The 25,615-nt window shown below is 37.3% G+C and overlaps 1 protein-coding gene across 2 annotated transcripts in view; it reads right to left on the bottom strand.

The window, feature by feature from the left end:
- cntn4 (contactin 4) overlaps positions 1-25,615 on the bottom strand; it is a 280,686-nt gene that overhangs the window by 94,610 nt on the left and 160,461 nt on the right. For both annotated transcript variants that reach the window (XM_017426954.3, XM_017426955.3), the window contains exons 6-7: positions 5,453-5,656; positions 1,115-1,217 (exon numbers count right to left, since the gene is read on the bottom strand). In XM_017426954.3, the coding sequence (XP_017282443.1) occupies positions 1,115-1,217; positions 5,453-5,656 (307 nt within the window). The remainder of the gene's footprint in view (positions 1-1,114; positions 1,218-5,452; positions 5,657-25,615) is intronic.

The raw sequence follows: 25,615 nt of genomic DNA, 5'->3' as shown, positions 1-25,615 counted from the left end.
AATATTCTAATTTTCTGATATGATGAATTTGAGATTTTCATTTGTTGTCATTTGTAATCATCAAAATTAAACGAAATAAACATTTGAAATATATGAGTTTGTATGTAATGTATGAATATAATATATAAGTTTCGCTTTTTAAATGGAATTACTGAAATCAATCTAATTTTTCATGATATTCTAATTTTATGACCAGCACCTGTATGTGTTTTCAAATGCCTGCATGGTCTCGCCCCACAGTATCTGTCCAACCTGCTCCAGCCCTACATTCCCTCACGCTCTCTCAGGTCAGCAGATCAGTTACTGTTGGTGGTCCTAAAGTCGAAGAAGAGGTAAAGAGGTGACCAAGCGTTTTCAATCACTGGCCCCAAAATTGTGGAACAATCTGCCTTTGCAGATCAGACAGGCCGACTCATTTTTTTTTTCTCTTTGGCTTTTTACTAGTTTGAGATGTTGGGTTTTATTGTATTAATTGTTTAAAGGTTTAAACTGTTTTATTACCTTGATTGTGTTTTATTTGATCTTATAGGTTTTATTCTTGTGTTTTTTTTTTAATTGTGTTCAGCATTTTGGTCAATGTTGTTGTTTTTAAAGTGCTTTATAAATAAAATTGTATTGTAATTGTATTGTATTGTTGACATCAGCCACTGCCTTAATCTGCTGGTGGTACATGCTGGGCAGGAGTTTATCTTTCCATGATGGTTCCTCTTGCTCCTCTTTCACACCAAGTTTCTTCTGTCTAAGATATTCAAATCGCAGTTCATCATTGGAGTTTTTCTTTCTGATGTACTCCAGGATCTTACTTGTGACTCAACTCGAGTTGGCTTTCTTGCTTCAGAAGCACACAGTTCCTTAATCTTTTCCAAGACAATTCACCATGTTTTGAACTTTAGGCTTCAGTGCACTCTGGTAAAATTAAGATATTTTTACTGAATATTTTTACATCAGACTAGGCGCTCTCTAATACCCCAGAGGTGCCGCCTAGCTAAAACCACAAAATGATTGCATCCAAGTAGGAAAACATATGAAAACATAAAAACCCAGCTCTTTTATGGAAACATGTTTCTGTTAGATACTACTAAGTTTGGTGAGCCTGTACTAAGAGAGGGCTTACTTTCCCAGAGCGAAGCATTCCAGCTTTACTGTAGATCCTTTTGCAATTTGAACGATCTCTGGAAACTGAACTTCAATCTTTGGCTCATATTCACCCATAACACCTGAAAGAGAAATGCAAATGAGAAGCAGTGTCAGTGAAAAGAAAAAAATAGTTTCTGTGTGTGCGTGTGCATGTTTTTTTTTACCAACACTGAGAAAAATAAAAAAAGTCATGCTTTGGTCTGTCACAACCAGACTTCCCAGGACCTTTTTCTAGTATAAGCCTGTTTTTACTTAGCGATTATGTTTTTTTTCAGTTTCCCCTGCTCAGCAGCAGAAACACATTCAGCTCACTGTACTAGCACAGTATGTTATCCCACAGAAAAGAATGAGAGAAACCACTAAAACATAGGACTGCCCCCTACATGTGTCACACAAATGTAAACAAATCAAAAAAACAAACTACAACAAAAAATATTTTATAGGTAATTTGATTTTTTACATCCACAAGTTTCATTGTGTAGCCCTAACAGCTCTGAACCAGAAAAAAGCCAATAAAATCCCTCTGTGTACTGCCAGTGTGTCTGCAGAGACTCCCATTGACTGTCAGTGAAGCAACTCTTGCAGATTCTAATATTCCTGTTTTGCATACTAAAATCTCTGTTTAAGGGAAAAGATTAAAATGTAGACTTTGTTGTTCTGCAGTTTAGGACTCATTCATAAGTGAAGATTGAAGTGTTATTCATGACTTTAAAAATTGCATATGTGCTTGACTCTTTCCTTTCAATGGTGCCAAACTAAAATGTATTTATGTATTCATAATTGGGTTCCAGGTTATTTACCCTAACGCTGCTGTTAGCCAGGTGACTGCATGGGATTGTATTTTAAACTACCTTCATGGCAACAGGCTTTTCTCCAGTGCTGTAATTCAGGCCTGTGTTGCACAAATAGCTGCAGAGATGGAGGGAACAGCCCAATTTCATCTTGTGGATTTGGTAAGGCATGTGTTATCAGGATGGCTCCCTGAGTGACTGTGAAAGCTAATTCAGATCCTTATCGTAACTGTCTCACACTGGAACGTAACCACAGTACTATCAGCCATGTTCAAGCAGACAGGTGGAAGGGAACAAGTAATTGCCTCATACCATAACCTTTGTAAGGAACACCTGTTTAATGTGCCCTCTGTCACTCTCCTATCTAACCCGCACATTTTGGGGGTGGGGCTGACGTTTATCTGCTGACCCATATGCTGAGGTAAAATAAAAGCAGAATAAAAGAAAGTCCTCTTGAACAACAACAACAACAACGAAAAAATGCTTAGAATACAGATAGTATTTTGTCAACTTTAAGAACTTATCTTCAAATACATGATTTGACTATCATTTGAATAAGTTAATTTTGTCAGTTCTTCTTTTAGACTGGTTTTATTTATCTACAATTACATGCAGTGAAACTGTAAATTGGCAAGATAACGGGAAGAGGGGTTTTGCAATATTCTGCTACACTATCTGAACCAATTTATAAGAAAAATATACTTATTTTTTTGTACTGCATTAACAACAACCCTTTTCACAGTGTTTTTGCAATATAGTAAGAGATGTGTCCCTCTTTAAGGAACATTTGGTTGTTATCACCTGAACCAGTCAAGCCAACCAAGTCATGTGCATCACAGAACCAGCTGAATCACAACAGTGCTGTTGGTTAGAACCATTGACCATATATTATAATACAAGACCAAGTGTACCCACCTTCTCTTGCTGTTGGAAACTGAAGCCAGCAGGACTCAGTTTTTTGAAGCAGGAAGTCATGTTGTATTGTTGGGACCAGAGTGTATGCACAAGGAATGTTGGGCTTTAAGTCCTGACTACTCTAATGCACAACTGTGGTGTTACTTGACTTTTGGTTTAGGCATGAAACAACTTATTACAGCTAAACATATTAGAAAAATGAATATTTAAACATACAGCAGCAAGATAAGAACTACGTGAATAAATGAGTCAGCACATTAAAAAAAACATCTGAAGTGTGTTTTTATATTTTACTAAGATACTGTTCACCTTCTGGCTTGAACTTCTTCAATCCTGTATGAGGTTCGGTATTTCTATATAGGGTCAATGGTTAGAACAAAGTGTTGCAGGTTCCACCTTACCACTTCTCAGCTACTAACCAACATAGCTTTATGACTACCTCTATTGATGGCTCAGAGGTATAACAGCAGTAATTGAACTTCAACATTCCCCATCTTATTTCTTAATAACTATTAACTTATTAACTATCTTATTTATTTTTACTTCTAGAATTGCACCGCTCAAGGTGGCTGCATGTTGGAGTAGCTCTGTTACATTTACTTTGAGATATTGCTTTTGAAATGTTATTCCTCTTTTTTTCTTGATGTAAATCACTTTTTTTGGATCATTATTTCCTCTGGTATCGGATGCTGTGCAGTTGGAAGAATTTTTACTGAAATCTTTTTTTACTTTTGGACATTTTGTTATGATGCGTAACCATGACAACAAGTGTTAAATGTGAAGAACCCTGAAGTCCGGTAATGGCCAGAACCAAGCAGACTGCCTGTAAATCCACCAGAGGTAAAACTCCCAGGAAGCAGCTCGCCACCAAAGCTGCCAGCAAGAGCCAGTGGAGTGAAGAAGCCTCACCACTACAGGCTTGGCACCGTGGTTGTCAAGGAAATCCACCACTACCAGAAATCCACCGAGCAGCTCATCCGGAAGCTGCCCTTCTAGCACCTGGTCCTGGAGATCGCCAAGGACTTTAAGACCGACCTGAGCTTTCAGAGCTCAGCCGTCATGGCTCCGCAGGAGGCCAGCGAGGCTCACCTGGTGGGGCTCTTTGAGGACACCAGGGCTGAGGACACATCGGGACAGACTGCTACACAGCCTGAAGCTATCCTTCCTGCCAACAGCCATCAACATCTATAACACCTACTTAACGAAAACAGAATTATGAGCTACAACAACATTTAATTTCCCTTTGGGATTAATAAAGTATCTTTGAATTGAATTGAATTTAATTATTTAATTATTTAGGCCATGTTTACACATGGCCAATCTCCTGGAAATGTTAAAGATTTTCAGATGATGATTGGAAAACAGTTTCATGTTTACACGCGCAGCTGTGCACATTAAACCCGCTGTAGTTCCCATGCCAGGCCACTAGTTGGTGCTGACACTTGCATGAGCGCAGACACCAATCTTTCAAACAAAATGGTGAATACATGGACTTTTGTTTGGACTTACAGCAAGGATTAGTTGCTGCTACATGTTGAAAAGAAGAGTAACATAAACAACACTCAGCTATCCACTATTATTATTGTTGCTGATGTACTCGCACATGTGCAGAACAGATAATAACTGCAGCTGTCTGTGATGTGCAGGTGCAATTTCACATGTTGAAATGCAAATGGAGGAAACCGAATAGTTCCACTCTGGGACCTGGGTTCAAAAAGTTTCAGAGTCAGATAACCCGACCCCTGCCATTGTGTAAACGAACAGCTGAATTACAACATAAATGTTAGTTTCTCTGAAAAACTTATTTGTGTAAACGTCCCTTAGCCCTCCTGAAGCCCTGAAGAGAGGAAGAGAAGCCCTTTTAACTTCGGATCCAGTTGAAGGCCACAGGAGGGTTAAGTTACACATGACACTAATATGGGCTCTCAGGCCTCAGTTTATCTTTAGGATGAATTAGTATGACTTGTGTCCCTAGTTGTTACTTTGCTCTTTCATTTCTATTTCATTTGGATTATCTTAGCTCATGTTTTAGATACGTTTAGTCTAGCTTTTCTTATTGTTGTGTGTGCTTTTCTGATGACTCTGAATTTTTGTGTTTTCATGTTGTAAATCACTTTGAACCGCCTTGTTGCTGAAAAGTGCTATATAAATAAATTTGACTTGACTAAAGAAAACAGTACATGTGCAATCTAATGTATGGGAGTACTTTGGGAAATGGCGTTAACCCAGAAAGGAATATAACAAGGGTTAAAACAAATGGTTAGAACAGAGGTAGTGGTAGAGATTCAATATTTTACCTAACAAATAGGACACCCTGTCAAAAAGCCTCTACATAGTCAATGACTTCTTTAAAAACTAAAACATGTTTTATACACATTTTATACGAGATTTTGGAACATTTTCAACACCTTTATGTGAATACATGGTAAATTCATGAAATTTTCTGTTGCTGGCCTAACTATAAAATATTTAGCAGATTCTTTCAAAATGCACAATTTTCCCCTATAATACATACTGAACCTTTTTAGGGAACATGTTATAAATCGGATGTGATTTTTGATGTTTATGTGTAGATTCATCAGTGCTGTGTTTTAACGGGCTGTGCTTACCATCACTGCGGAGCACTAGTGGGGTTGGTGGGCCCTGGACACGGGTCTTTGTGACGGTGTTGGTCACCACACAGGTGTAGTTTCCAACATCTGAAGGCTCCACTTTAGCAATGTACAGATTCCCCGTCTCCTGTGAGATGAAGCGTCTAGTGTCTTGCTTCACAAAAGTTGGAAACTCATTGAAGATCCAAGAAAATATCAGATCTGTGGATAAAGGAAAGAAGATTTGCTCACTTCAGTTTAAATAAATGTTGCAAAAAGCTAATAAAAAGAACTGAAATATTTGTGGAGCGATACAAAGCTGTGGATCAGCTTTAGGTAATAAAAATAATGAGTAAATGACATCATGCTAAGTGTTACTAATTTGCAAATGGTTTCTGGACTCACCTAAAAAGGTATAGTTTAGATCTTTTGAACTGAGGTCCTGTGGAAAGGTTATGAACAGCTAAAATCTGTTGTAAATAGCTTTTTATACAGTCAAGTTTAGAAATAAAGTTTAATTTTGACCAGACTAATGAGCTAACTGCTAGTCTGAACTGAACCAAAACCAGAGTAGATTGCTGATGTTCTAACACAACTCCAATTGAAATAAAAATAAAAATATATAAAATTTTTACATGAATGTTATTTTTCAACCTTTTACACTGCCATCAGCTTTGTATTACACACTCATCTCAGCAAAAATATTTGGATATGGACCCAAAGCTGCACTGCATGGTTACTATTAGCTGCTACTTGTATTTGAGCTTACAAATATTCATAACATCTTATGTTAATAACAGTCTGATTTGGAACTGATAGCAGAGTAAACTAGTTTAAAAGATGGTGGCAATCCACTTTGTTCCTGGCTGCATTCAGACTAGTTCCTCAGTCTGGTCAAAATTAAACAAAAATGAGGTAACTGAAAGAGCTATTCACAACAGGTAAGATGTTAATTGTTCAAAACTTTTACACAGATCCCAACTTCAAAAAACCTATACTATCACTTTTTATTATCCATTTTAAAGTGAATCAGTGGTTCTTAAAGAAATGCGTATTATCCTCCACCTTTCATGTCAGTTTTAGACAGACAAATGACAACGTTGTAGCGGTTTTGGTCAGTCCTTGAAAATAGCATATGCAATCTCATGCGATATGACGAGAATTTACACTCAGAGTATGTGTTGCGAATGACTCCCAGCTACAACTACACCAGATTTTAACACAATATATGTAACATTGACTACATAATAGAGGAGTTGGATGTGACTGCAATCTTGACTTGGGTTAAATCCAGAGGTTAAACAGATTTAGGGATCTGTCCAATGATTGTTTTCTAAAGGTTTCATTAAAATCAGTCCAGTGCTTCATAAGATAGTTTGCTAACAGACAAACAGAGTTGATTTCAAACAGTTAATGACAAACTTTTAAACAAAAACCTTACACAATTTGTTGCCACTCGGAATATGCATTGGGGATGCATCTCAGTTACATCCACAACAAATTTTTACGTCAGTATCTGTAAAATTGACTGATGTATAGCCATTTATGTGTATCTTAAGATCAATTAGCTGAGGCAGGCTTCTTTAATTGGGTTGACTCCAAAAGTTAAGTTTTAGATTCTGAAAGTTCTGAAAGTTAAAAGAAAATATCCAGTCATCCATTAGATAATTTGCTAAAAGACAGACTCATGAGCACACACAATCACACACAGACACAGCCAGAAAACAAAACAAAACAAAACAAAACCAAACAAAACAACAAAAAAATTATCAATCTTTGTCCTTTGGTGATGGGAAATAACCAGGAAACTCTTATCTTGACAGAGAACAAAACACGCCAGCTATGACCTGAACTGACAGAAAAAGGTTGAACAATAATATTTTAACCTGAATTCAGATGATGGTAAACATTTTCAAATTGGAACAAAACATAAAATATAAAATTTTCAAAATGTGAAGGTGAATCCCTGCAAAAAGAAACAAAAACACATTTAAAAAGCTCTACAAATATGTCGGTATTCTAACTTGGCTTTTGTCAAGTCAGCAAGGAACAGAATAAGGAGAAAAACAGACAGAAAACCATTGTCATCCCTAATGTTGCTGGAGTATCTGAGAAACTCAGAATGATTTTCTTCAAACACAACATCCTACATTTCAAACTCAACAGGACACTCAGACAGAGGCTGGTCCACCCTAAGGACAAAACACCCAAACTGAGCAGTGTAGTGTCTGCAGTTCAGTGCAGCAAGGAATGCTCAGAACTCTATATTGGAGAAACCAAACAGCCTCTCCACAGATGCAGTACTCAACACAGGAGAGCCAGCTCTTCAGGACAAGACTCAGCTGTTCACCTACACATCAAGGAAAAGGGGTACTCTTTTAAAATACCAAAAATTTGGGATTTTGGACTAAGAAGATAAATGGTTTGGGAGGGAGAGGGGGAGGGATGAAGGAAGCCATCTATTTCAAAAGAGAGAAACCAACTTTAAACAGAGAAGGTCTCAGGTTTCAGCTTTCAAAAATCTATAATGAAGCACTAGTCAGTTTCACTTGAATCAACATGTTCATTCATGTGAACAAAATGGCCCATTTGTGAGTGAGGCAAACAAGGACCCCAATGATCCTCTATTGTGAGGAGAGTGAGTTAATCTGCATGTATATCTAGTTTACAAAACATCTCAGCTTTAAAAACTTGAACTCGGCACTCTCTGCTTTTTGAATTGATAAAGCTCTTTGGATTAGAAGCAAAACCTCTTCAACCACAATAGAAGTCCAGTTGTTTTTGTTTTTTAAACACTTTTTCTTTAGATTTACCATGTCCCGGAAAACTGAGAATCTACACCATCACAAATCCCTGAGATTCACAAGTTTGAAGTTTCTACCCCATCAGGAGTGTTTCAATATAATGAATGGACTGTGACAATATGTGAAACTACCTCACTTTATTTTACTTACAGTCATTGTGCCCATGAAAGTCAAACCAAGGCAGAAGACTTTAATTGGTGCAGTTTTCTGGTTTGTTAGGCTTCTAATAAGTGATTGCTAGCCACTTGGAAAAAAAAGAGAAATAATTACAAAAAGCTGTGTCCAGGACAGTTACTGAAAATTTAATAAAATAATGTATGTTTTTAAACTACCGTGTAATGGTAATTAATGACTAACTGCTACAGTAGAATAAATTAGGTAATTATAAGACTCCATTAACCTGGTCAATAATCCAATTTAGTTTGAGATGGTATTTCAATGGAGATAAATGCTCAGCAGAAGGAGGAAATGGTAACATGTGTCTTCAGATTTAAAATGCATGATACATCTTGGTCACTTTCAACAGTGTCTGTTCCATCTCTTAACCACCAACATCATCTGCGGTGCACGTTTCACAGGCGAATCAAAAATGCAACTGAGAAATGATTGCAGAGCAGAGTGATGCTGTGGCATCTAAAATGAGATCTAACTTCATTTTACAACCTGGTGTCCCACAATTTGTGAAAATGGGCTCCATGTGTGAAGACAGAAATCCTGTGTGTTAGTCACCCTTTCATAACGCTCGCCTCCATTTATCTTTCAGCACCTGTGTTAAAAGAACTGGGTGGGGGATATCACAGGGACTCATCTGTAGATGAGGTTAGAGATTAACTCCTTGGCACCTTCTTCACGTTATCAATATAAACCCACCACACCTCAATGATTTGACCTAATATGCTGCTTTAAAGAGGTAGTCTGGTCAATTTTGAAGAAATGATCTGTCAAATATTTATCACTCATACAGTAGACACCAGTCATAGAGCACAGAACATGATGAAAAGGGCAGAATTATCCGTTCAGGTTAGATTAATGGCTACCTAAACAATGACTCATTTTATATTGTTTTAAGCCTTTTAAAACAATTTGTTCTCAAAAGTTGCATCAAGATGTGAAATAACAGCATATTAACTAATATTAGTAAATGGTTTAATAATAAGGGTGGCACAGTGGTGTAGTGGTTAGAGCTGTTGCCTCCCAGCAAGAAGGTTGCAGGATCACTTCCTGGCCTGGGGCCTTTCTGGGTGGAGTTTGCATGTTCTCCCTGTGCACATGTGAGTTTACTCCGGTTTCCTCCCACAGACCAAAAACATGTATGTTAGGTTAATTGATGACTCTAAAATTGTCCCCAGGTGTGAGTGTGAATGGTTGTTTGTTTATGTGGCCCTGCGATGGACTTGCGACCTGTCCAGGGTGTCCCCCACCTAGGCACCAGCTCCCCCTGACCCGGAATGGAGAAGCGGATAAAGAAAATGGATGGTTTAATAATAAACCATTTAACACTTTTGCACCATTTGTTTAGTTTGTTGCCGTTTTCTCAACCGGAAATTGTCCATGTTACTATGTGAATCTATGTGAGCTGAGCATAGACTGTGTGAATGTCAGTGACCTAAAGCTTATCAGCCCGCTGAAGTTGAGGAATCTTTTGACTGACTAGGCGTGCTCATCAGGTGGAATAATACATTCAGCAGCCTCATCACCATCGGCATGATACACACAGTCAAAGCTTAGCACACATATTGAACATTTGAATAGTAATGCAGATGTTTTTCAGTTGAGAAAACAGCAATAGACTAAACAGACGGTGTCATGCAGTAGTGTAGAAATTTAATACAAGCTAATGTAGCATTCTTTCACACCAATAAGACATTTTTGAAAAAGAGTTGTTTTATAAGCCTGTAAAACAATAAAACTAAAACTAAAGAAGGGCTCTCTTTAGGCTAGACATTAGCCTAGGCTGGAGAAAGACTTCTGTCCTTTTCTTCATACTGTGTTCAGTGACTGATGTCAGGGCTGATAAGATTCTAACTATTGACAAAAATAACTTTGTGTATCTTGTAGACGATCCCTTTAAGTTCTGCTGCAGGTTTCACTGACAGGCGTGGGCTATTTTTTTCCGCTAAGTCTAATCAAACCATACCACTTGTTAGCAGACTGGCAATTATGCAAAGTGGTCCTTCCCTTTATCTCCCCGAGCTGCTTGGCCATTTATCCCAGCAGGAGCCCATTCTCCTGCTGGCTGAAAGTGGTAGTAGTGATCACAGTTTGGGGCTCTGGCTCTGGATTTGGCTGCTCTGTGTTTGTGTGTGTGGAGCTAAGCACAGGATGATGGCAAGGCAGAAATCCACTGAGACATGAGGACACTTGAAGGCAGAATAAGGCATGTTGTTTGTGTTTGTTTCCCCTCCAGTGCTTTTGAACCATGGCTGCACCTGCTCTTGTTCTATGTATAAAACTAGTTTGACTACATGGCGCAATGTGAGCTGCAAGAGCGCCACAGAGACCAAAAGCATAATGAGACGTCTCACACGGCTGGCTGAACGGTCTTCAGAAAATCATCCAGGGCATTGATTTTATGGGCTGCAGAAGCTCAGCGGCACAAAAACAGGACAGTTTCAAAATAAAATGTAGAAAGAATTTGGCTGTTTTGTATTACCAATTACTGTTATGGTGACACAGTAGCTTTTCTGCATTGTTTTAACCTAGGAACTGAGTTTACAAACATTTAAAAAATGGAAAATATAACATAATCATTTGCCTAAATAACTGTAAATCACATATTTTCTCAAGAGTCTACTTTTGATCTGTCAAAAAACTAAAAAACTAAAAATAATCCACTGAAGAGAAGCCCCTTAGACCCCCCTTTAAGGTTTCCCTTTAGGTTAAAGATCCAATAGTAATGGTAGGACTTAAATACCTATGTATTGATACCATTAATATTAAAAATGGCAGAAATTTTTATTAACAAAAGCTCTACACATCCTTATACTGCATGGAAATAAAGCTGTTTATGTTCTTAAAATGCCATGATGAGATGCTCCATATTTGTTTGTGTTTCTAGGGTACAAAGTGATAATGGTTTAAAAAAAAGCTGCTATGTTATAGTTTTTGAAAAGCTCTGTATTTCCTGTTCACACAGTTTCACTTAAAAATTTTCAAAAAATCTCCACTTTGTGAAGCGTTTTAAAAAATATGAGTTTTTCTTTCCAAAAAAAAATATTTTGTGTGCAAGCGAGAGGTGCAAATGCAGCAGAAAGTCTACATTTTTTTGAAATATTTGAAGTAGTGGATGGACTCCACTACTGGAGCCTCAAATAATAAGCATACAGAATGCCTCACCCAAAATGACTGAAGATGTTTCAGATGGTTTTCCTGAGTGGTGTCAAAGGCTTTCTACCAATGTAACCATATAGTGTGCATTATCACTCTCTTTTATTGTTTAGATGCTGCAAATAGCACATACAGAGTGAAGGGAAGGTATAGTGAGTGAAAGATTTTAAGTTGGAAGTTGAGAGAGCCCTTTAACAGAAATGTATTTTTGACATATATTATTCTGCCTAGGTAGGGAGGCAACCCTGGTCCTGGAAAGCCACTATCCTGCATGTTTGACTTGTTTCTCTGCTTCAACACACCTGATTTGAATCAGAGTGTCATTAACAGGCTTCTGCAGAACATGCCGAGGTAATTTAACCACTGAATCAGGTGTGTTGGAGCAGGGAAACAAGTAAAAGATGCAGGATAGTGGCTCTCCAGGACCAGGGTTGCCTACCCCTGGCCTAGCAGCATAAATTTGATTTTACTAAATGCCATTTAAGAAAATCTCTGAGATATATTAGGCCAAATGACAAACTTAAAAATTAGTTAATCGTTGAGCACTTAAGTAAGATGTGAGGATGTGACAAGAAGATCAGAGAAACAAATTAAACCACATCTTCTTCTGCAAAGCACCTAAGAAATGCCTTGGATTTATTTACACATTTACACTTCAGTCCAAAAGGACATGAACTGAATCTGGTTATTTTATTCAAAACAGAACAAGGATATTTATTTATGAATCTATGTCTATTTTGTTATCACCTGAATTAATGCTAACAAAAAAGTTGAGTTAATTATTACCCGATGCCGAAAAGAAATATTTGCTGTTTTCTAATGTAATTTCTACCAAAAAACTGATGAGTTTGAGTTACATTAAGCCTCAAACAATCACTTAATGATGTAGAAATTGTGTTAAAAGCATGAAAATTCAAACAAAAAGATCCCCTGAAAAGAAAATAAACCCTGAGCTTCATTCGTCTGTGATTTCCTGGGGTTTTTAAAAGTGCTTTTTTTATGAGCTAAAACAATAATGATTTTTCGGAATATATTACAACAGACAAATCACTAAGAAAAAAATTAGCAACTCATTACTTTTTGAAGTTTAATAAAATAAATAACTACTGATGATTATTTGTAGAAATAGCAAAGCAAAAATCAGGTACAATGATAGATTTGAGCTTTTCACTTCCAAGGTAAATATAAAGAAATGCAGTGTGAATTGGAGGTAAAGTTCAGTATGGAGGTGTTGAGTAATGATGGGGAAGTTGGATAATTTTACTTATGGTGGGCGACTTGACCAGACTGCAAATCTGGACCTGTCAGTGCATTAAATAAGTTAAAAACCACGGGGGTTAACATCTGTGTGTGCTGCACACTGTATCATCAGTCCAGAAACAGTTAGACTAGCCTTTTTTTTACACAGATATAGTATATAGTATCCACAGTATATAAAAACATGTTTTAAAATCAAGGGACAAGAACATTCTGTAATGAGTCCGTAATGAATCATGTCCAGTCAACTGTTAGCAGCGGTACAACATCAGAATCACTCTAACCAGACCAGTACATAACTGCACTGTTTTTCCTCATAATTCTGAAAATAGTTAAGCCTTATATCGCATTTACTTCTGTATTTAGACATGGATAACTGAGCTTTTGTCTAGCCTAAACAGTAATGTATTATTATTTAGAATATTTACTTTATCCATAAAACAAATAAAATACTTGGCATGCTAATGTGTAATATTCAAGAGAATACACTACTAATATTAATATATTATCAGTTAGTGGGTATATGTTGACCCTCGGTAGCCTGCTTTACAAGAATTAAAGCAGTCTAATTTAGAGACAGTGACAAGCCCTGGTGTAAATATACAGCCCAATAGAGTAGTATTTCCCAAGAAAAAAAGGTAAACATAATACCACATTCTCTGAAGATCAGTTTCCGATAATTATAACAATTACAACATCTCCTTGGCTGACTATAGTTTCTTTCCTTGGATATTTATGTTCTGCTGCCATTCTGGTAGTAACTATGGACATCAAGTAGCATTTTAAGCTAATATGTCGTGTGATGTATTAGCACTCAGAGTATGTGTTAGTAATCATAATTGATTATATGATCGCTCAAATTTCATAGATTTATAAAATCATTTCCAAAAAAAATCTAAACCTGAAACACTGGTTTTGCTCAGTGAACTAGAAGTAGACTAGAATAGTCAAGGACAGTACTGTCCATGTTAACAAGGCAAAAATATGTGCTGCCATTTTTCTGTGCAAGAGGGTGTTTCATTTTATATATCCATTTTATATGTTCACTTTAACACCTTCTAGAATTGCATCGCTCAAGGTGGCTGTTGGAGCAACTCTGTTATATTCATTCCCTTTAATTCCTCTTTTTTCCCCTCAAATTTCTCTTATTTCTGTTTTTAAATCACTTTTTTTTAAATGATAATTTCCTCTGGTCAAGTTAAGTCAAGTCAAATTTATTTATATATCACTTTTCAGCAACAAGGTGATTCAAAGTGCTTTACAACCCGTAAACACAAAAATACAGAGTCATAAAACACACAACAATATCTAAAATATGAGCTAGGATAATCTAAAGGAAATCATAAAACTAAACATATCTAAAACATAAGACACTAAACAAGACACATATGAACTAACATAATCTAAATGAAATTATGACCAGATCTCGAAAAGGCTGACGTGGAAGCAACAGAACTAAATAACAAAAACAAGGGTTGCAAAGAACATGAGGGACAAGACACAAGGAAAAACTGGACAGCACATGAGAGTGAAAATGAATGAGCAGGGAAATGAAAGAGATGACCAGGTTTTAAAAGCCGAGGATGATTTGAAAGTGGACACAGGTGACCGATAAGGAATGAGGGACAGGTGTGGGTGGTTGAGACAGGCTGACAGGTACTGAGCAGAGGAAAGGTGAATGATTACAGGGAACACAAAAGGCACAGGGAACAAAACATCAAATAAAAAACTAAACACAGGAACCAAATAACAGAATTAAAGAAACAATAAACTTAATATAAAAACAAACCCAAAGACCCCCAAATGCTGACAGGATGCTGTGCAGCTGGAAGCATTTTTACTGAAACCTTTCTACGTTTGGACATTTGTTATGATGCGTAACCATAACAACAATGTATTCTTTTTACAACCAAGAGCAGCTGATTAATATCTCAAATGCTCAAATAATACCTAAACTACAGCCCGCATATCTACAGAAAAATCTTGAGGAACCCCAGCATGGCCAGAACCAAGCAGATCACTCATAAATCCACTCCCAGGACGCAGCTCACCACCAAAGCCACAAACAACAGTTCCCCAGCCACTGGCGAAATGAAGAAGCCTCACTGCTACAGTCCACCGAGCTGCCCATCCGGAAGCTGCCTTTCCAGCGCCTGGTCTGAAAGATCACCCAGGACTTCAAGACTCACGTGCACTTCCAGAGCCCAGTCATCATGGCTCTGCAGGAAGCCAGCGAGGCTTACCTGGTGGGGCTGTTCGAAGATACCAACCTGTGCGCCATCCACACCAAGAGGGTCACCATCATGTATACAGACATACAACTGGCCTGCAGGATCCGCAAGGAAGAGCTTAGACTCACCTTCACATTTAACACAACAAATAAACAACAACAGAGTGTCTTCAGTCAGAGGCTTCTTTATACCATTATAGCCTCACCACATAACAACTCCAAAATTAACTCTCAGTAGTAACAATGAAAAATGTTTGAACAACTTCACATGCCCAGTGCTCAACACATCAAACTTGCACATAACCTAGAAAAACCACATAAACCACAATAATTATGTTTACGTTTAGGCCCTGTGATGGCCTTCCACCTGTCCAGGATGTACTTTGCCTCTAGCACAGTGACTGCTGGATATAGGCACACAGCTCCGCACGACCCAGAAAGGAGAATTGGGTAAAGAAAATATATGGATGTTTACATTTAGAGTTAACCTTGCTCGTAAGCCCAACACGATATCAACAAAACCCATTATCAAGCTTGTAGCTAACTCCCATCTCGCCTGCACCAGAGTGTGTTGAGTAAAAATAACAGAGACAGTGTCATCAATTAAAACCACAAGTAACACTACAGTATTACTAATCTGCTTTACAAATTCAGTGACCACTGATACCAAATTAATTCTTCTTACAATTTATGAGGATCAGACACCCTGGCTTGAAATCAACACAGTTTTCACAATCCAAACAGGCGAGTCCGATGCCTGAAATTTTAGGCTTGAGTAGAAATAACCATCCAGCAACTTGTATGTTTTCAGAGTCACTTGTGTATAAAGTTTCAAGGAGTTTTGAGTAATTTGTAAATGTCCCCGGAGAGAAAACATTTGGCCACTTGCTGACCGGATGCACATTCTCAGAACTTAATTGGGATTAAATATGGCTCCAGCAATATGTCACATCAAATGAAGAATTTATTACAATTTCTTTGCAAAACAATGCTGTCTGAATGTGAAATACAATTATTTCTTCTCAGTATGTTGTCTGGCTCCACATTTATTTATACTGTAGCTATTTCATGTTAAGTTTCTGCTAACCAGTGTACTAAGCAATAAACAAATCCCTGACAGCCATTTAAAAAATGTGATGCTATTTAAAGATGTAATAAAGCTATAATACACCCTATACATTAGCGTCTGATTTAATGTTTTTCTTCCATCCATCCATCCATCCATCCATCCATCCATCCATCCATCCATCCATCCATCCATTTATTCAAAAATACATTGACAATTCATAAATAAAAGAAGTAATCTCAGGGCATTGTACAAAAACATTTACATACATAAAATAAAATGCAAATTAATAAAAGTTTTCAATCTAAGGAAGCCAGCAGATTTTATTGAATCTTCACTTTGTCACAGTCTCCCATTCTAAGCAGCACATTGGTGGCAGTGAAAAGGAACAACTCCCTTTTAACAGGAAGACACTTCCAGCAGAACTAGAACCAGGCTAAAGATGAGTGGCCATCTGCCTTGATAAGATGGTTTAGGAGAACAGGAAAGAGACATAGACAAACACAAGGATCCATTTGAACTCAGTCAATACTTTTGACAAGTATAATCATAACAGCCTCTAATAAAAAAAATACTTTTCCTTTTACATCAAAAGGTTTTGTCATCATAGTATATGACCATAGCTACCAATAGCTACCTGATTTCTTCACATCAACACATGTAAAGTTAAGATAAATTTACATTTTTACATCAGACAGTTACAAAAGAATTGGAGTGGACATACTGAAATTGCACGAATAAACAACCAAACATGTTCCAGTTGTCACTTTTATCCATCCATTTTCTGCCACTTATCCGTGGTTGGTTTGTGGAGGCAAACGGTCCAGGAGGGAAACCCAGACATTCCTCTCCCTGGTAAGTGGATACATAATCCCTACATGCAAGTTCTAGCTCTGCTGGGGGTCTCATTCCAGTGGGGCATGCCTGGAAAACCTCAATAGGTAGGCACCCAGGAATCATCCTAATCAGATGCTCGAACCACATCAGCTGACTCTTTTAGATGAAGAGGCGCAGTGGCTCTACTCCAAGCTCCTTAACTTATCTGTAAGGCTGAGCCCAACCACCCTACAGAGGAAGGTAATTTCAGTCCCTTGTATCTGGACTTTTTTTTATTTTTGGTCATGATCATGACTATAGGTGAGGTTTAGAACGTAGACATACTAGTAAATTGATGGCTTTGCTTTTTGGTTCAGTTCTTCATTCACCACGACAGCCTGGAGCAACCCCCTCATTACTGTCAATGAGGCCCTGATCTGTGGATCCATCTCCCGCTCCATCCTACTATCATGCGTGAACAACAGTCTGAGCTACTTGATCTCCTCCGCTTGAGGAAAGAGACTCATCCCTGACCCAAAGGGAGCATTCCACCTTTTTTCAGTTCGGACTTAGAGGAGCTGATTCTGATCCCAGTCCCTTTACACTTGGGTCAGTGCATGCAGATAGTCATGGCTTGAAGATGCCAACAGAACCACATCATCTTCAAAAAGCAGAAATGAGACCCTGAGGTACCCAAACCAGACACCCTCCTCTCCACATCTACACCTTGAGATCCTGTCCATGAACACTACAAACGGGATTGGAAACCAGTGCCAACTATTGCAGTATCCAACTCATGCTAGGAACCAGTTTAACTTTGTACCAAGGATACAAACACTGGTCTTGCTTTGATTATGCAGGATTACATTAGAAACTATATTCTGGAAAGTCCCAACACCCCATACTCCTGCAGCAACCCCCACAAAAGGCCTTAGGGAACATGAGCATAAGCCTTCCCCAAATCTACAAATCACATGTACATTGGAGAGTCAAACTCCCATGACCCCTTAGCAACTCTGCAAGGGTAAAGATCTTGTCCACTGTTCCACAACCTGGACAAAAGCCAGACTGCTCCTCCTGAATTTGTGATCTGACAATTGGTTCAAGCCTCCTTTCCATCACCCTTGAGCAAACCTTTTTAGACAGGTTGAAAAGTTATTATCATTTGTTGAAATACACACTCTGGTCCCCCTTTCCAGAGATGTTGTCCTGATTCTTCATGTGACATGTCACTTCCAGTTGAATAATTTATCTCAAACAGGTACTGCATGCTCTTCAAGAATAAGATGACTTGTTGGTGTGTCAAACCAGTGTAACTTGCCTCTGTGGTGTAACATGAATTGTTTTCAACCATAACCATTCAGGCTAAGAGAAAAAAAAAACAGCTCACGCAAGCAAGAACACACACGGGGAAAGCCCCAAAGTCATTTGACAGAACTAACTCCCTGCATGGTTCTGTTTGAATCTACAAACTTAATGTTTTTACCAGAGCATCTTTGAAATAATATTTTTGACATGCTGAAAAAAACACACAGAAAAGCCCATTTTCTTTCCACATTGTGTTACAGAGTGCAGTTCTCCCATATTTGCTCCAGGCTCAAAGAATCTTCTGATCCACTGTTTCCTTTACAGAAACAGACAGGATGCACATGCTCAGTGCTCTTAAAGCCTCGGGTGGGAGGAGAAACAGGGATAACGCACACACAAACACTTAAAAAGAAAAGGAAAAAAATACTCCCAGTGGAGACACACACAAGTGATTTTAGTCTTGAGTGCCCCTTAAAGGTCTCTCCTTAGCATAAGGTACACAACTAAACACAATAATTGTGTGGTAGATAGACTGGGGCTGTGTTGCACTGGCATCTTATTAATGCAGTTGGCTTTGAAAGAAACAGACAATGACAGTTTCTCAGCTTCTCTTGCTGCTTGTGATCCACCACGACAGACACAAGGAGAACACCACTGCACATTTGGGAGAAACAAACATTTTGGAGGCAGCTCGGTTTAAAAAGAAATTATGCTATTCAACGAGATTGCGCTAATCCATTCTTTTTCAGTGAACTCTGTAGATAGCAATTACCATAACTTTCCAGCATTCTCCAGCATTGGCCTGTCAGACAGAAAGTGAGGATATGTATGCACATCTCCACTCTCTGCTTTTTATTTGTGCTGGATTCTGGCCTGACAGGGTGTGTCATTCCGGATCCGTACTCAGTCCTAACCTCTGTCTCTACATCACTGACGCTACAAGCAGGAAGGACATCTGACACATTGGGCGCATGCCTGGAAACATACATTAGAAAATAGTAGTGGTTCTGGTGACATAAACGCTTATGTTCTGTAATATAAATTTTGATACATTTCTGAATATTGAAAATATAAAGTGACAGCAAGTGTATGCATTTTCTTTACAGTCATGGCTAAAAACTGAGAACACTCTCATTTGGCTCTAAAGTTTTACATATCAAATTATAACATTATTGTTACTATTGATATTATTATTATTATTATTATTATTATTATTATTATTATTATTATTATTATTATTATTATTATTAACAACAATGACAATAATAATAATAATAATAATAATAATAATAATAATAATAATAATAATAATTTTTTGAATCTTTTAGTCTAGGCTAGGCTAATGGCTAACCAAAAAAAATTTATGAGTTTTCAGGCTTATGAAATAAATATCTCAAAAACAGCATACTGGTGTGAAAGAACAATTCATTACCTAATTTTAAACCTCTGCAGTTTTTCATGACGCTGTTTTTTTTTTTTTTTAGTTTGTCACTGTTTTTGTAACTGAACAAGGTCCATATTATTACTCATAGGTCATGTATATGTCGATGATGATGAGGCTGATGATGTGTTCTTTCACACAAGTACATCATTTCTTTTTTAAAAAGAGTTGTTTTATAAGCCTGAAGACTACCCTGGTGGAAGACTTTTGCCTCTATCTCTATACTTCGTACAGTATGTCTGATGTCATTACTGATAAGGTAATAACTATTGTTAACTAATAGATAATACATCATGTCAAAACTGACTGGACTAACCCTTTATTACTGCAAAAGATAACAGATTATACATTATTTTATTAAATTATAAGTGTAAGAACATCCCTACCAATCCAAAGGAATTAGAACATGTGCTGCTAATCAAATAAACTTGATTAACTGGTCTGGATAGTAGGTTAGCCTGTCACTCCCATAGACATACTATACTAAAGGACCAAGTGTGCCTGGTTTCTCCTGTTGTTGGGCATTGAAGCCAGGATGTATTTTTTACAGAAACTGAAATGCTGAATTAACAAGAGTCAACACTTGATAAAAATGTCTGCAGTGTGTTTTTATTTTTAACAAGAGCAAAGTCCAGTTCATTTCCATGGAGAGGGCAGGACTTCAAACATATACTGGAAGTAGCCAACAGAGAAGCTGGTCCCATTGTGGCTTCAACTTACAGGTTTAGGTCCGAGGTCAACTTAATATTCAAGTCAATAGTGCCCCCTATAAGTCCCAATGTTGTGGTTACCACAAAATCAACCCATCCATGTAAATCTTGTTCAGACTTGTAATTTTTCACCAATCACACAGTCACACAACTTTTCTGACCAATCACCTTAGCCACTTTCTTGATTTCACTTCCTAAAATCCAAGCCTGGATTAGCCTGCAAAATCTAAACATGTTTGATGCCTGCATTTACCATGAAATATTACCGTTAAAATCTGTGCAAGTCATTTTTTTTACATGGAAGTAGTGCAAAACTATTTTGCACCTTGTGCAAAATTGTGGTAAAACAAACAAAAGTTTGTCACTTGACAAACATTTCTCTATTACAAAACATTTCTGGAAAATGGCTAAAAATCTGGGACAGACATGACAAGTAACCACGACAGAGCCTGCTGTTGCAAGTACTGAAAGAAACAAGGTGAATTAAAAACACACATTTTATGGAAAATTTTTGAAAAGCATAATTATAAACTTAGGTGTGCCTGTCTGAGTGGATCTGTGCAAGCAAGTATGAGATGAATATGAAAAAAAATCTCACTTCTCTGCTGCAGAGGAGACAGCATTCTCAAATGAACTCACAATATTTTGTGAGTTAGTTTAGTGGTGTTCTGTGTAGCTTAACCAGTTTTATTGCATTAGATGAGTACTAAATGTTTTTTATGCATAATTATAAACTTGTGAAAAAAGTGTGTGTCTCAAACTTTATGAGTGGGTCTGTAAATATGAGAAAAATATTATACTGTAATAAAAAAAGTCTTTATTACACTGCTGCAGAGGAAAATGCATAGACAAATAACCTGACGATATTTTTTGAGTAACAGTATTCTGTGTAACATAACTGTTTCATCTCATTTGATGAGTGCTAAATATATATATGCTCTTTTTAATATATTTTACTGTTTTATGAAGAACACATCTCCATTTGCACCCTCATTCTCAAAGTGAACACCCTGCAAGGAAAAGATTCCTCAAAGGAAAACATAGTAAAAAGAGCAAATACTGTATCATGGACTTCAGCAACTTTTGAACTTGTTTAAAATGGTGCAGTTTTTCAACCTTTAATTTCATGTTTTTCTTTTTTATATGAAAAAATGTTTTTTAAAGTAAGCACACAAATAAAATTGTTGGAATTTTAAACATTTTTATTGCAAAAATCTTGTGCCTTGTTTGAAAAACTACAGCCATTTTTGTAAATTAATTTGTTTTTGCCATGTTTTAGAAAGCTTCAAACCACTGCAACTTTGACTGCTACTTTTTAAAAATTTCATGCCGTAAAAATCACAAAAAAATATCAGTAAAATCCTGGAAGAACTGGTTAGTATTCTTACATCAGCCATGATCTTAGAAAAGCAGTTGTTGTTGCTAATGAATCAGCATTGGGTTAAGATGTCCTTTACATACAATTTGGTGTCCTTGAAAGATGAAAAAATGTGTATAGTGTAGAAAGATTACCAAGAGAAAGTATCTTCTCTCCAAAAAGCAAAAAAAGTTTGTAGAGTTGCATCAGAACAACTATAGGACTCTGGGACAGTGAGCAAAAATGTTTGCCATCATGCACAGTACCACCACTGACTAAATGAACAAGTTCCAAGTCATTTTACTTGTCATTTCTTATACATTAAAATATATGATGAAACAAAACTGCATTTCTCTGGTTTGGATGATTTATTGAAGCAATATCTTCTATCAAATGTCAGGAGATCAATCAACACATGAGTGGAGCAGCACTTGTTACGTCTGCTGACACCCAGGCAGCAGAGGGACTTGCTGTTTTTAGCTACCCATGTGGCTCCCTAGTCAGTACTGTCTTTCCACCACGCTGCATCCATAGTCTCTATGGTAGCCAGCTGCTGTACTGGCCTATAGGTGATGTTAACGCTCCAGCTGAAACACAGATTGAAGGAGCTGAGTCTTTGAGATTATCTCAGCATTTTATGATTGAGCTCGGAGATGTGCCACACATCCAGGACACTCAAGTTATGCAGCAGAGCTTCTGCTTTGTCTGCATGAGGAGATGTTAGCCCATCCTGCTGGATTGCTGAGTTAGAGACATTATTACATAGTAGAGACAGATTTAGATCCAGAAACAAAGAAACTAAAGTCCAGGGGTGGAAATTAGCACTACTGGCCAAATGCGGGTAAATATTTGAAGTGGCGGGTGAATTTGATCAACACACACGCCACTGTGGCGGGTTGGCAATTTGAACAGAAAAGGTGTTATTTGTCCTCTTGACATATAGGGGGCAGCAATGTGCTCGATTTGCTGCTGTTACGTTGAGCCACGTTCCCCCACCAGATACGGTTCCCCCTGCGTCTCCGTGCCGCGTACGCGGCAAAAAGCGCGCGTTTATGTTCAACGCTCGTAACCGTCGCGTTGTGCTCGCGATGCAAGGGAACTACGGAGACCGTGAAAGGTCAAACAACTTGTTTTGGCGAAGTTAACCCACTGTTTTGCTAGCGTGATAGATAGACAGACAGACTCTGTTATGGACAATATAGACAATGTGTGGAAAAAAACAATTAATAATAATAAATAAATAATGACTTATTTATTAACCGAATTGTTTAGAGGGGCAAATATTTCTTATTAAAAAAAACAAAAAACATAATTCTTTTAGGAATAAAATGTGCTAATAATATCATAATACAGAGGAATAAACACAATTAAGGACTTGTTGGTAAATTATTTTTGTCCTATGTTTTAAAGGGGGAACCGATCCCCCTTGTAACTTTTGCAAAAAAAGAACAAATGTCTCCAAATTCACAGGACTTGATGTGAATTGATGAGAGGAATAAACACAGTTAAAGACTTGTTGGTAAATTAACTGGTTGTTGTTGGAAAATTAAATTAAAAAAATAACAATCGGGTCAAATGTTATTTAGATAAAAGCGAAATACCACTTCAGGTGGAGAAAACCCTCGTAAAAATATTGCAACAGTTCAATGCAAACCCATGTGATGCACTCGATCCATTATAGATTACATGCAGTCTAACACCAATGAGGTGTTGTAATGAGAAATTATTTTATTTTCTGTTTTTCAAGAATAGTCGAGGGAAGAACCAAAAGTTAAACGTTTTTTTTTAACTAAATTAATGACGCTATGACGTGAGTCGTGTGCGTTCGCGCCTACGGCCAGTGTTCTGATGATCTGTGCTTCCTCGTCAGATTTTCCTACCGTAGCACGGCTAAACAGTTATGTCTAACGGTTGGTGCTACCCATCAAAAACTGCTACCGTCATGTTTACAAACCGAAAACTATAGCGGTTTGTGTTAATGTTAAATATCATCGGATACTGAAGTGGAAGCTTAGGAGTTACACTTAGCATAGCATTGGAACAATTTATATCCATGACGAAAACCTTTCTAAAACCACAAAAATCACTTCCTTCATCAGAATATCCTAACTGTTAAATATAAGCGGGTAGCACAAATAGATCTATGCATTAAAAGCAGCGTCTGAAAAACATTGCAACTTACATACAAAAACTTACAAAAGCACAAAAAAAAACTTCAAAAACACTCCACAGAAATAAATTTCACTTGTCTGAATTTTTTATGTACAGATATGCATCTTTTAAATGGTTTAAAATAAAAAAAATTGAATAAGAAAAATCTAGTTATTTCCATGCAGTGTCCAGAAAGAGGTGTTGTCCAGCTTGTAGGGCACCACAACTGCCTCCACCCACCTCCATCATCATCATCATCATATGAAATAACTTTTTGTCACAACAAAAAATAGTGGCTGGTAAAATATTTCAGTGGTTGGTAAAAAAGTTAAAAAAAAAATTTTGTCCATAGTGGCTGGTGGACAAAATTTTTAATTTCCACCCCTGCTAAAGTCATGTGCAATTGCAACTGTATATTTTCTATCTTGTCACCCAAGGGACGAACACAGGCAAGAAAGGGCAACAAACTGCTCTGTTGCATAGATTCCATTGCCCAGTACTGTACAATCTGTGTTCTTGCTCAGTCTACACATCTACTCCCACACATCAAATCTTCTGTAAGCCTCTCTCAACATCCAACAGCAACTCTTGGGCTCACTACAGCAAACAAAGGCAAAAGCACCCACAACAACATCTAATTCCAGAGTGAGAGGGGATGCTGCAATTTTGGTGCCACCATTTTCAAATTCTCAAAAATTAATTGAACACAGCATATCAGCACAAACACCTCATTCTAACACTCAAGCAGAGTGGTGGAGGGGTGATGATTTGAGCTTGTTGTGCAGCCACAGGACCCAGACACCTTGTAGTCATTGAGTGGACTGTGAACTCCTCTTTATATGTCCAGCAAATGAAGCTTGGCGAAAATTGGGTTATTTAACAAGACAATAATTTTCAGCAGAGAAGCAGATCAACAGCAGAATGGCTAAAATAGGCTACATAGGCTTGTAGCTACTTCTCAGCTAAAAAGCAGAAGTGGCCTTTTCCTTGACAACCTTACACCAAATAGTATAGACAAGGTATTCCAAAACAAAAAAAATATCCCCATCCACTGTTGCAGTTCCCAAAAGTTGACAACCCTAATAGTATATGAACCAAATGTGCTCACAATTGATTTAGAAGATGAAAAACACCCTGCTTGTTTTTCCAACTTTAAAATCAAACTAGATTAAAAATATATTTATTTTTCTTTCATTTTCTAGAAAGTGGAATAGGTAAAAGAGGATCGCATGGGCGTTTTTCCACACTGTTTTTCTTTGTGCATACTTATCCAGTCATGGAAAATTCTAAAATCAAATTACATAACCACTAAAAATGCTTTAACCATTCATACATGAACTCTAACAAAATGTTACCAACAATTCTTCTAGACTTTTTAGATTGGGTGATTTTATTTTGGTTGGATGTGCTGCTTGCATATTAGATTTCATTAAATTTAAAAAGTTAAGGAGTATCAAAGATTGATGATTGTTTATTGTACCAAAAGGTTAGGTCTCGTTATAATGTTAGGACTGATTAGTACTATAGTTCTGATTAGTAGTATAAGTACTCATGAAAATATTTTGTAGTATTTATCATTGTACAACATCAAATGTAGAGCATCAAATAAAACATCAAAAAATCAAAAAAGCTGTCAAATACATACAGTGCCTTTCCACATTTTGTCATTATTAGAGCCATATTTTGGTGGTTTGTGTTTATATTTATTTTTGGT

Source organism: Kryptolebias marmoratus, linkage group LG4 (genome assembly GCF_001649575.2).
Source record: "Kryptolebias marmoratus isolate JLee-2015 linkage group LG4, ASM164957v2, whole genome shotgun sequence".
Classification (NCBI taxonomy): Eukaryota; Metazoa; Chordata; class Actinopteri; order Cyprinodontiformes; family Rivulidae; genus Kryptolebias; species Kryptolebias marmoratus.
This window is presented reverse-complemented; position numbering and strand designations above follow the sequence as displayed.